The following is a 12,186-nucleotide window of genomic DNA, read 5'->3' on the forward strand; positions in this document are numbered from 1 at the left end:
ATAACAGCACAGCAGTAATGCACTTTCACTACAAAGGAAAATTGACTTAACCTCTGGTTACTCTAGCACAAATCAAATCAACCACTCTATTGTGTTTTACAAAACTGCATTTTTAGAAGCCTGGAATGAAATATCACATACTAAAAAGATAGATTTGGCACAGAATGGAAGAAGTTCTCAGAAGTGACATTGTTTGACACAAAGCTTGAAGTAGGGCTGGAAGAAAATTTCCATGAATTCACATTTCCTTCCTCTACCCAAATAAACTACTTTGTGCAATATAATAAATGACATTTTCCAATTTCTTATGCTTGATTAACATGAGAAAACTGTACTTTGGTTTAAATAACAGTGAAAAATCTCTGATTTTAGTTGAATACAATTTAATTAAATTTCTTCAACATGTCACGATGTTGCACTTCAGCATGCTAAAGAATCTCATTTTTTAACCAGCATACCTTGAAAATTAAAGCCTTTAAGATGGTATTTTGAAACACTGGGAATATCAGAAACCCTATTCTTTTCAGATCTGCAAATTAAATTTGTAAATTAAGAGCAAATTTCTGCAAAAAAATACATGGGCAGATCCTTAAAATTGTGGAATCTCACTAATAGTATTTTCCTAGAGCATAAATGTATATCCACTGCAAACATGTTCTTTTAGTCTTTAGATGGTTTTGGTCTTAGACATATATGGAATTCAAGTAGGTCCTATTAAAATTAATAAAACCATGCAGCTAAAATAAGCTTTGGATAACTATTAATTTCAAAATTCTTGAAAATTACATTAAATTCTGTGGAAACTATTCATCTAGCACTGTTCACACAGTTCCTCTTCTTTACTTCAGTAAATGCTTACTGGAAAAGGTCAAAATTTCTCATGCAAGAAGGAAAAAATATTAATGTGTAAAACTGATTTTGCAGCCTCTAACCATTACTGTTTGATTTATTTTTTTCATAAAACTGTTAGTTCTGTAATGAGACTAAGCAAATGCTTGTATGATATTGTATTGTATGATATCAGTTTAAGTGACAAAGACTGAAATTGGTTTGGATGTATTGCACCATTTCGAAGAGCTTTACAAAAAACATTCAGTGTTAGTAATGCAGATAGCATAAAGCAAAAGAGCTGCCATTTTGCACCCAAGTTGTAATTGAAGCAAATCAAACGTACCTTAGTCAAGTGTTGGAGGTGGTACAGTGCCAATGAATGAATTGTCACAGATAAGCAGAGATTAAACTGCATTCTAGACCCTGAACAAAAACTCAGCCAATAACCTCGGAATATGTTTTGCACAAGCCCAATATGCAAGAAAACATTGTTTACATATGACATGATCAATTCTAGTTTTATTCTTCAACTCAGAAAACTAAACAGCATTGCCACCTACTGGATAGAAAAAAATGAAAATTTTCTAGTAATACATTTTGGCTTTTTTTTTTTTTTTTAAAGAACAAATCACCCTAAATTGCAATGTAATTTCTATTCTCAAATAAAAAATGGCAGTAAATACATTAGAACTATTTGATAACACCTATAAATGTCATATATTTGTCACCATTTAATAAGGTTAGGGGAGGATTTCAAAGATTCAGACAGCTTTGGCTTTCTTCCATTGGAAGTCATGTGAGAGTTTGATAACATGTTTGGGGTTTGGGGTTTTTATTTTATTTTTTTTTCACAGAGTACCAAGAACTAATGGGAAAAAAATGAGCAGTCAGTTTGTGTGTCAATATATACATCAATATACACAACACATATACCATTTTCATAGAAAGTACAGTCTTGAATGTCCTTCTTTTTGAAGATATTTTCTTACTCAAATCAAAGCTAAACCTGCATATTGTGTATTTGTAGGAATGGGATGTAAGAATTGAGTGGTGGGAGAAAAGGCTGTACGCAAACAGTGTAACTCTAAGATCTCAGACTGTTATATATATAACTTCCCTGCTTCTCCCCATATGTAGTTACTGCAGATGTTGAGGACTTGATTGTGGTGAGTTGTTCTGAACCTGGGCAAACACAACCCAAGGTTAGTACTTCTTGCTCTCTGGGAGCAGCTCTATGCTTGCGTGGGCAGAATGAAGCAGCAGCTAGTCTGCTCTTATATTTACATAATATCTTATACCCCCAAACTCCAGTTTAGGTAATGACATGGTAATGCCAGCTTGAGTGGCTTGATCCTGAAGGTCAAATGTCACAATAAACATAAGAAAAATAATGTGGAACCCAAGTGTCATTCCTTTAGCTCTAGTCACATGCTTTTCAATAACTTAAAAGAATTTGGGCCTTATTTCCCATTAAAATAACAGCAGTGCTTTCTTGGCTTCCCCTGGTATGTAAGAGTTCTGACCTGAAGTTGGTGTCAGGGAGCTTGTAATTAGAGTTGTGGGATCTGTGGAAACAAGACATGTTACAACAAAAGCATTGAGATAGCATGCCAGTGGAAGGGACAGATAGGAGGAAAATTGTATGCTAGCAGTTTTAACCGTATCATTGGGAACAAGCTGTAGTAATTGTACACTTTGGACTATACACATTAGCAGGCCTGTAACTAGACAAATAATAACCCTTTTGTTGTTATGGCTGTAACTAAACTGTCAGCAAACACTTGCCTCCTCTATTCATGAATGCATTTCTTTAGCTCACATAAATTGCCTGAAGTTCCTGGTCTGGTACCCTGCCCTGGAGAATTTCTATGTGATAACTTGGATGCAGTTTGTATGTGACAACTCTACCCCCATCTAGTGTTACAAAGCACCTATCGTGTTATTCTACTGTCTGACTGACTTTTGGCAAGTTTGTACTCAGTGAATTTCTGAGACCAAGGAATTGCGTATGCTTCTCACTCAGTCATCACAAGACTTCCAGGGATGGTGGAAGGAGAGCCTTATCAATCAACATGGCTCAGTATATCGGTATCCACAGCATCAGAGTAGGACTCCCCAGCCCCATCTTCCTGTCTGAAACTGCGAATATATCAATTTGTGACTCAGCTGGTTGATGGGAGTCCCAACTTCTGCTTTGACCCACTAATTAAGCTCTCAGACCTCAGATCCCTGCTCTCTCCAATAGGCAGAAACAGTGAGGGGTGGCTATCACTGGACCCCAGCAGCCAAGCCAAGCCCTAACTACAGCCAAGGCAGCTTTACTGAGTTCTCTCAGGTGAACAGCAAGTCTTATGTTTCTTCATGTTGGATTGGTAACAAAAAATAGTTTCTCTTCTAGGAAAGATACTGACCTGATGAAGTTAAAGGCGTCATTGTAGTAAGATTTTCAGCAGCTGCTGGAAGAAAGCAAATTCATCATAAACTCCTTTTATAGCAAAGTATCTAGTCTATGCAACCCAGAGAAAGAAAGGTTAAAAAAAAAAAACAATCAGCTGTGATTATTTCTCTTTGAGTCACTAGCATTGTCCCGCTTCCCTCCTTCTGACCATCTCACCCCGTTCCCAGCATTTTTTCAAACTCTATGATCTTCCTAAGGAAGAAAGGTCTGTATTAATACCTTACAATCCTCAATCCCTATTCTTTGCCTTGCATATAAAATGTCTTCACCTGGGAAATCTCCGTTTTGACACTTTTTATACTATGGAGATTTTCAGAGCACCTGTGTCTTATAGAACAGTATTTAGATCAGGTAAATGAGTTAAAATTAACCTGGGATAATATGTAACAAAGAAAGTTACTTTTAATGACTGTGTAAACTGTGATTTCAAGCAAGTCACACCTGTGTTGTAGTTCCCTTCCTCTCTTAAATAGGAATAAGACTCTCTTGCAGAACATACTGAGATATAGGCAAAAGTGCCATATATGATTATGATTGTTAATTAGTTACAGTTGTTATTTTATTGAAGCACTCCTGATGGAATGGACAGATGATATATAGCATGCGAAAAGAGGCATTTCAATTTTCCACAGCAAGAAAAGTTTGACTAGTTCTAAGTTCATCAATAGATACACAGCCTTTAAAAAGCTCTTCATAATTTTCTTTGGTGGCAAAAGGTTAAAAAAAAAAAACAATCAGCTGTGATTATTTCTCTTTGAGTCACTAGCATTGTCCCGCTTCCCTCCTTCTGACCATCTCACCCCGTTCCCAGCATTTTTTCAAACTCTATGATCTTCCTAAGGAAGAAAGGTCTGTATTAATACCTTACAATCCTCAATCCCTATTCTTTGCCTTGCATATAAAATGTCTTCACCTGGGAAATCTCCGTTTTGACACTTTTTATACTATGGAGATTTTCAGAGCACCTGTGTCTTATAGAACAGTATTTAGATCAGGTAAATGAGTTAAAATTAACCTGGGATAATATGTAACAAAGAAAGTTACTTTTAATGACTGTGTAAACTGTGATTTCAAGCAAGTCACACCTGTGTTGTAGTTCCCTTCCTCTCTTAAATGGGAATAAGACTCTCTTGCAGAACATACTGAGATATAGGCAAAAGTGCCATATATGATTATGATTGTTAATTAGTTACAGTTGTTATTTTATTGAAGCACTCCTGATAGAATGGACAGATGATATATAGCATGCGAAAAGAGGCATTTCAATTTTCCACAGCAAGAAAAGTTTGACTAGTTCTAAGTTCATCAATAGATACACAGCCTTTAAAAAGCTCTTCATAATTTTCTTTGGTGGCATTTTTGAAGTATAATGAGCAATCACTTTCCACAGTGATGTGCAGTTATTTAGAACAACTTCTTATATGTGGTGCAAGTAGTATAGTGATATAAAGATGTCAAGACTCTGAATTTAGCCTTTCAATATCTGAAGTACTTAGTAAAAAATGCACCTTTTAGAATAGCGTAAGAGACATTGCACACCAGATGTCCCACTCTTCTCAAGGCAATCAGTTGCTACTTAATAGTATCTCCAGCAGGTATTCAAATGTCAGCTAATCAACTTCCACTTCAAAGGATTCAAATTGCGTTTTATCCTCATCCTCTGTGAAGGTTTGTTTTGAAGGTTATTGAGGTAAAAACAAGGATTCCCATTGATCTTGTTGGGCTTTGATAAATTTTCTAGAACTTACATAAAATCACTATATTTTTATATTTGCAGAATTTAAAACTACCTAGTCTTTAAAGCCACATTCCTATTTTTCCATTTACACTTTACCTAAGCTTTAGAGGAATATACAGTCAGTTCCTTGGGCATACTTCTCCAGAAGCCACACTTTGTGTACCGTTTTTTGTTCTTACTGACATCTTTTCAATAAATGAGTCTTCACTCACTGTGAGTCTGAGCCCTTTTCCTAATTTTTTCAAAAAAAAAATATTGATAATTGCATTTAGTGATGAAAAAACACAGTTGGGGGTTAATTGCTTTAATTTGAGGGATAATGAAATTATAAATATTATGCTACATAAAAGAGATGAAATTGAGTGTTTTTTCTCTGGGAAATCACTACTTTGTCCTTTACTGTCTCTTTAGTGAATATACACAATGCTGACTCGTGCTTTCTAGTTGATGAGGTTGTGAATGGTTCTTTCAGCTGCTACTGAAAGTTCTGTAAGGGGGAAGGAGGGCACCCATGAGCATAAGTAACAATCCCTTTGCTGTTTGGGAGCCAAACTTTTCATTCATATTACCTGTAGTTCTCAATGATTTAGACAGAGAAAAAAGTTTACTAGCATTACCTGTGACTTGTATGCTGTTCACATCAATTTTCAAACTCTGTGTAAGATTAGTTTTATTTGCATTGATGCCCGAAGCCAGCTCATTTTTTACTTCCTCAACTGGTACCATCTGAGTAAAATAAAGGTCGAAGATCACGACAACACTAGCAACACAAAACATAGAAGGTGGTTAGTTACGCAGACTAACGAAGTAAATCTGATATATGATTTAACATCTAGACAGTATTTAATTCCAAGACAGGTTCCATTTGCAAAGTAAGAGTATTTTTAAGTGGTGGCTGGCAAAGATGACACATTTTAATTATCAAGTGGGTTTGAACCCCAGAGAAACAGGTTTTCTTCATTATCTACTCTTATTTTCACTGTGGAAAAAATCAAAACAACATTCAAATCTATTGCTGCAATGGAGATGAATTTGAATAAACTAAAGTAGAATTAGGTTTATTATTATTAAACAAGTCTTCTAGTTTAAGCCCTAAAATATTGATGGTGAACCTTGAAGTGTTATGAAAATTATATAATATATTAATGTTACAAAAATGTAATACGAAGTGATCACTTCTATAAAGCAAACATCATCTGTGGATTCTGCATCTGTGAGGATCTGCTGTGTGACTGCCTGGATTCTCTTAAGGAAACAGTAATAACTGAAAGCACAGATATTTTGAAATCAGTGGTTAAACCACTTTTAACTTCTATAGGGCTTGAATTTTATGCAGTGTTGTCTGATTGCCCTCTTCCATCCTTTCTGGATACTATTATTAAGTTTTATATTTGTAGCTAGATTAACGTAGTGTCAAAGTATGACGTTTGTTAAAGTTTTTCTCCACTTATTTAAATTTAGGTGCAAACTTTTTTACTCTTATTCATTTATACTACCCAATTGCAACTGACTCAGCAGTGCTGTTTGATAAGGGGTGATTAATCCTACCATTTTGCTGAGCATAGTTTGCAGTTTGCAATATATGGAAAAACTCCCTTTAACTTCTTACATTTTTCTGATAACCTCTAGGCCATGCTGAGCAAACAAAAGCTTTTATTGCTATCCTTGTGACTTAGCGGTTTCAAGGGTGAAATTACAAGGACATTTCCCAAAGGGGTAAGCACTTTTTAAATTAAAAGAGTCAACTAGAAAATAATTTCTGAGACAGAGTAATATTTCAAGTATTATTTCAAAGCAGAAATGAAGAGAGATCCTTACTGATGTATTAAAAGTCAGATGCAACATTCACTGACATCAGACTGTCTGTGATTTCTGTGATATTTGTGTCGAAATACAGGGGTGGAATTGGTTGTACCAAGTATAGATATTTACAGTGCATATAATTAGATTCCCATTGTAGTTGATGGAAAGAAATAAGCTGGTCTTTGGCATAATTGATCTCCTCCTAAGAAAGGCATCTAAATTGACCATATGAGAAAACTCTAAAACCCCATCACTTAAAAAAAGAGTCTTGAGCAAGTGGCTCAGAGATATCTCCATCTTTGATGCCCAAATTTTATCACAGAACTGCATCATCTGCTATCATATAACATGTGCTTTTCTTTAATTTTTTGGTCTCACCTATAAGACATCTAATTATATCATTCATTTCTCAAGGTCTTCCAGTTCTTCTAGAGTCTTAATCTTGTGACCTCTGTCTGTGTGTCATCAGACCTTTCTTTATTTAAAAATATATTTACTAATGATAATGTGAGATCTGCCCCCCACTCTAAGGAGCTTCCACAAGCAAGCTCAGCACAAACTGGTATCCTTTCCTTCCGAGCTAGTTTGCTACCCACTTCACTGTCCTTATCTTTCCCATTTTTATTTCTAAATTGACAGTTCCAAGGACTATTACATTTTTTTCCTTCTAATCCTAAAGGATGTTTTTGGAGGAAAGATATGTTTTGAAGCTTTATATGCTCTTAAGGGCCTTATCCAATCTCTAAAGATGTATTGTTTCATCTGTTCACTGTCCACAGAAGAACTTTCTGAATTAATAACATCATTGTCTCTTGCCTATATTTTAAGTAAACTTTGTAATATGCAATTACCCAGTCTCCGACTTCTTGAATCTTTCATGGCCATCTTCAGATTTCCTGTAGAAAAAAAAATCAATAAGAAAAAACACAACACAAAAGCATATGATTCCCCTAGAGTTTATAATGTGGATAGGGTGAAAGTGTGTTCTGAAACTGTTTAAGAATGGGAAACAGTATTACATGTGTTTTGCTGAATCAGGGCCATATTAAGAACATTGCAGATGGAATTAACACTATAGACCTCACTGCATATACTGGACTTTTTTTCCAGCTGATCTTCAGTAGGACAACCAATATAATAGGATATTGAAAAATGAGGTCAAACAAACTTTAATAAATTAAGCTGGTCTTACTGTACTTATTTTATGGACTCCTTAGCACACACAGGGTGCAGCTTTACCTGGTGTCAGACGACAGCTTCACTTGCTAACACCCTAAGAAATATGAGTTAAGTGGATCCATGTTCATAGGGACATATGAGTGTATTTCCATTCATCTCAGCTTCTGCTAGCAGATCTCTAACCTAAACTTTCTTCTAGATGGCAAGGGCCTTGGGTAAAAAAAAAATATTTTAGTAATTCTTTAAAATACAGAAAATTTGTGAGTTCGTCTTAGGGCTTAGCCTTACTGGTTTGGTCAAGGCATGGACTTATAGGAGTCCAAGAAGGAATTTTGCCAAAGGAAACACATTGGTGTCAAACTTCCCACAGCAGCACTTGGAAGACGTAAGATGTGAAAGGAATAATATAGGATGCTCACAAGGACCTCTTGAAAAGCAAGGTATTGGTAAGCACTCTTGAGAGAAATAGTTAAGTGAGGACTTTTGACATTTATTTGCGAAATTTAATTAAACTGTACCTACTTGAACTGGGAAATTTCACATCTCTCAAATTCATTTTTCAGATCACTTGCTTGAAAGACTTCTTGTATCTAAATGGAACAGAGAAATCTTGAACCAATACAGTAATTAAAAATACACCCAGTTGCACACTGCATTCATGGTTTTAATACTAAATAGTTTTTCCTTCCCAAATCTAGACTACAGAAGCGAACTTTTTCTTTGATGCTTCACTGATTTCACAAATAAGGAATATATTGAGTTCTGACCAGGCTTAGGACACGAAATATCTCATTCTGGACAGAGGAAAAAGCCATCAACAACAAGCCATGTTAAGGAATTAATGTACCTACCACACATTCTTGAATTAACCAGAGAACCAATAGGTTCTTACCAAGTGTTCAACATCAAAGGCAAGGACTTTGAAATCAGCTGATGATCTGTTTTGCAGAGCAGGAGTGAATGGTGCCCCAGAGACTATTTTAAATGCTCCCATGTATTTATGAGTATTCCCATATGCTTCAGCTAGATAATTAAAAATAGAATTCAATGTTTTGAGTTATGTAGAAATAAATAAAAAACATTACATTAGATTTTATTACACACAGATCATCAATACAATAACTTTTAGTTTTCTGGTTTTCTTTGTAATCAGAAATGTTTTCCCTAGTACTGTTCTAGACACTTTTCAATTTTTACAATAGTAACAACTGTAAACATGTTTTTATGAATACTATTTGTCCTTGGTTCTCATTACTTTCAGTTCTGTTTTAAACACTGTTTTCCACCAGCATGGTGAATGGATAAAGGGGATAATGGTATGTCCAGTTACGTCTAACAGAAGGGACAAAGATGCATGGGAAGAATGATATTTAGTGAATTATGAGGTTTTTGTGTGTTCTGGATTAAAAATATTAGGAATTATTACTACACACTTTCTGTATTAAATGCTGTGCACTTTATGCATAAATGTATGCTGGTTTTGATGACAGCACTGAAACACTAGTGTCAGACTAGTTTAACTATTTTGGACCTGACCTTTCTTATCAATACTTGCATGAAATGTTGGGAGGATTTATGAGGAAACTAGGTAACTCTCCTTACTTCAAATTTAATCTTGATTTTAATATGTTACAGCATATGAGGTATGCATAAAGGAATTCGTTATATATTAAACATATTTTCTCACTGTGTAACGCCCTGGAAATTTTCCAATAAGATCTGAATTAATGTGGTTGATTGATAGAAAATACCTTTTGCTTACCAGTTACAGTACCAGTGGTATTTTTAGGTTGTGTTTGAAGGCATTAACATCCAAACAAGTTTTAACACAAAAGCAGGTAACTGACAAATACTATAACAAACAGCTTGTGACCGAATGTACAGCCCAGTGGCACCAATTTGCTACTATCAACTAGTAAGAACAGACCATTTTGAGCTTCTTTGAAGGTCTTTTATCCTTACAACAGTTGCAAATATGTTTCAGCAAATGTTTCTAAATAGCAAAGGTCCTTTCTTGTTATATATGTCAAATATAATTTTTTTCAAATGTTTTATAATTATTATTTTTACATGATCAAATTCTTGCCTATTCATCTTCTAAAACCTAATTAATTAATTTAAAGCCTGTCTCTAGCTAGACGCAATAATACCACATAAGCTCATTTTATTTTACTGGAATGTGATAGTAGACTGGTAAGAGGGGAAGAAAGTCAGTAGGGAGAACAAATTTTAAAGTTTAGAATGAAAAACAATGGCAACTAAAGGAATAAACATGACTATTCTGACAAAACAGGATTTTTTTTAAAAAATATGGCTTTCTTCAGGTACTTCAGCATGAAATAGTATGGACGTTCGGTTAATGAAGGCACCAAAAACTTCAATGTATCAGAATTATACTTTCAGCTACAAAAATCACTATCATGAAAAAAAAAATTCTTGAAAATTTTGCCTAACCTGTTTCCTTCATACCATTTCAAGATGCCTTTTTGCTATTAGCTGTGAGGGTTCCATAGACCTAAATGCTTTTCCTTCCAATCAAAAATCTAGATCACAGAAGGGTTGAGGGTGGAAGAGAGCTCTGGAGGTCATCTGGTCCAACCGCTCTGCTCAAGCAGGGCCACTTACAGACCATGTACAGACAGCTTTTGAATACGTCTAAGGATGGTGACTCCACAATCTCATCAGTCCTTCACTGGAATTTCTCCAGCAGCCCCATATGCCTCATGTACTGGGGAGTCCATAACTGGACACAGTATTCCAGGTGTGGCCTTACCAGGGCACAGTTAACATATATGCCCAAGATCTTTAAACCAAAATTTCAGTTCCATTTGAAAATCATCTTAAGTATTTTTTTAAATTTAGTTTATTAAAGTATCAGTAGCTTGGTTCTGTCACATTCTGAGCACTGGCTAAATATTAAGAATGACTTTAACTTTACATAGGGCTGGGAGCTGACTGTCTAATGCAGGTTCTCTTACACACTTACAAATGACTTTAAATTTTTTATTTTAAAATAAAAATGAAAATATTCCAAGACATGTAGAATACCTGTAGCTCCCCACATATTTCAGTGGATAATCAATGTCTTTCTAAGTCAAATCTCATACATGGAGACAAAAAGCAAAAATTCACAATTTGCCATATTACCTTCTCTGGTTGATGAATCCAGTTAAATAACTAAAGCTTTATAGCTTGAATTACATTCCAGGAACCTTTCCCAAAGTCTAAACCATGAAAATTCTTTTCTATGGCTTAAGGACGTGTTTCTAGTGCTTGCATTTTTGCCTATTTTGTTAACATCAATTTCCAGGGAAGTAGAAGAGGAAAACATAACACCCCAACTCGCCCCCAAAGAAAAAAAACCCCACCAAACCTAGCATTAAAAACATAGCATGAAATATGAAATATAATTACAGTGACAACAGCGCTGGCTTCAAAGTCTGAATGTCTGCTAAAGAACTCCTGGAAAGGTTAAAGGTTGGTTACTTACCTCGCTCTAACTCCTGGATTGACAACCATGAAAGTACAATCAGTCCAACACAAACGCACACAAAAACTGCAACCAGAGAAGCAAACAAAATTTCATAGTAACTAAGAGGAACATATTTCTTATCAGATGTTTTTTTCAGCTTCATTTCTGTCTTGAAACCTTGTATGAATTAAGGACTGACAAAAGACACAACCTGAAAGGGAGGGTAATAATCCACATGAACAGATATTTATAGGAGACGCTTGTAAATTTATGGTGTAATTACACTATAAAACTTCATTGACATAGGTTTTTACAACTTTCTTGAACAGTCATATTCATATACAAGATATGACAATATGAAGAAAAGAAATCTCTTCAGAATGGAAGCACTTAAGATTGTCTCACATAAAGAATAAGCAAAGCCACAGAAATGTAAGGTCAGTCACTGGATTTGCATTATTCCTTGTCATTTGATATTTTTAAGTGCAAATTAATATAAACTACTGCTGTTGGATTTACCACTTATACAGGTTTTTTGATAATTTTTCACAAGTACAGTTATGAGGAAACCCATATCTTTTACCATTCTGCTTAAAAACTTTAAAGCAAATTTTATATATATAGGAAATGCTGGCAAATGAGTTGTTTAGTACTATGCCATAGTTCAGCAATGCGTTCAGCACAGAACGGTAATTCAGCAGTACA

At 35.0% G+C, this 12,186-nt stretch overlaps 1 protein-coding gene across 1 annotated transcript in view; it reads right to left on the reverse strand.

Moving 5' to 3' along the window:
• Nucleotides 1–11,644, reverse strand: part of TMPRSS15 (transmembrane serine protease 15) — a 54,404-nt gene extending 42,760 nt beyond the window's left edge. The window contains exons 1-8 of the mRNA XM_035896489.1: nt 11,500–11,644; nt 8,902–9,032; nt 8,532–8,599; nt 7,682–7,726; nt 5,645–5,787; nt 3,243–3,287; nt 2,355–2,396; nt 1,949–2,007 (exon numbers count right to left, since the gene is read on the reverse strand). Of these exons, the coding sequence (XP_035752382.1) occupies nt 1,949–2,007; nt 2,355–2,396; nt 3,243–3,287; nt 5,645–5,787; nt 7,682–7,726; nt 8,532–8,599; nt 8,902–9,032; nt 11,500–11,644 (678 nt within the window). The remainder of the gene's footprint in view (nt 1–1,948; nt 2,008–2,354; nt 2,397–3,242; nt 3,288–5,644; nt 5,788–7,681; nt 7,727–8,531; nt 8,600–8,901; nt 9,033–11,499) is intronic.
• Nucleotides 11,645–12,186: the final 542 nt, after the last annotated feature.

This window comes from Egretta garzetta, unplaced genomic scaffold, assembly GCF_000687185.1.
Source record: "Egretta garzetta isolate BGI_Z169 unplaced genomic scaffold, ASM68718v1 scaffold45, whole genome shotgun sequence".
NCBI classification, from domain to species: Eukaryota; Metazoa; Chordata; class Aves; order Pelecaniformes; family Ardeidae; genus Egretta; species Egretta garzetta.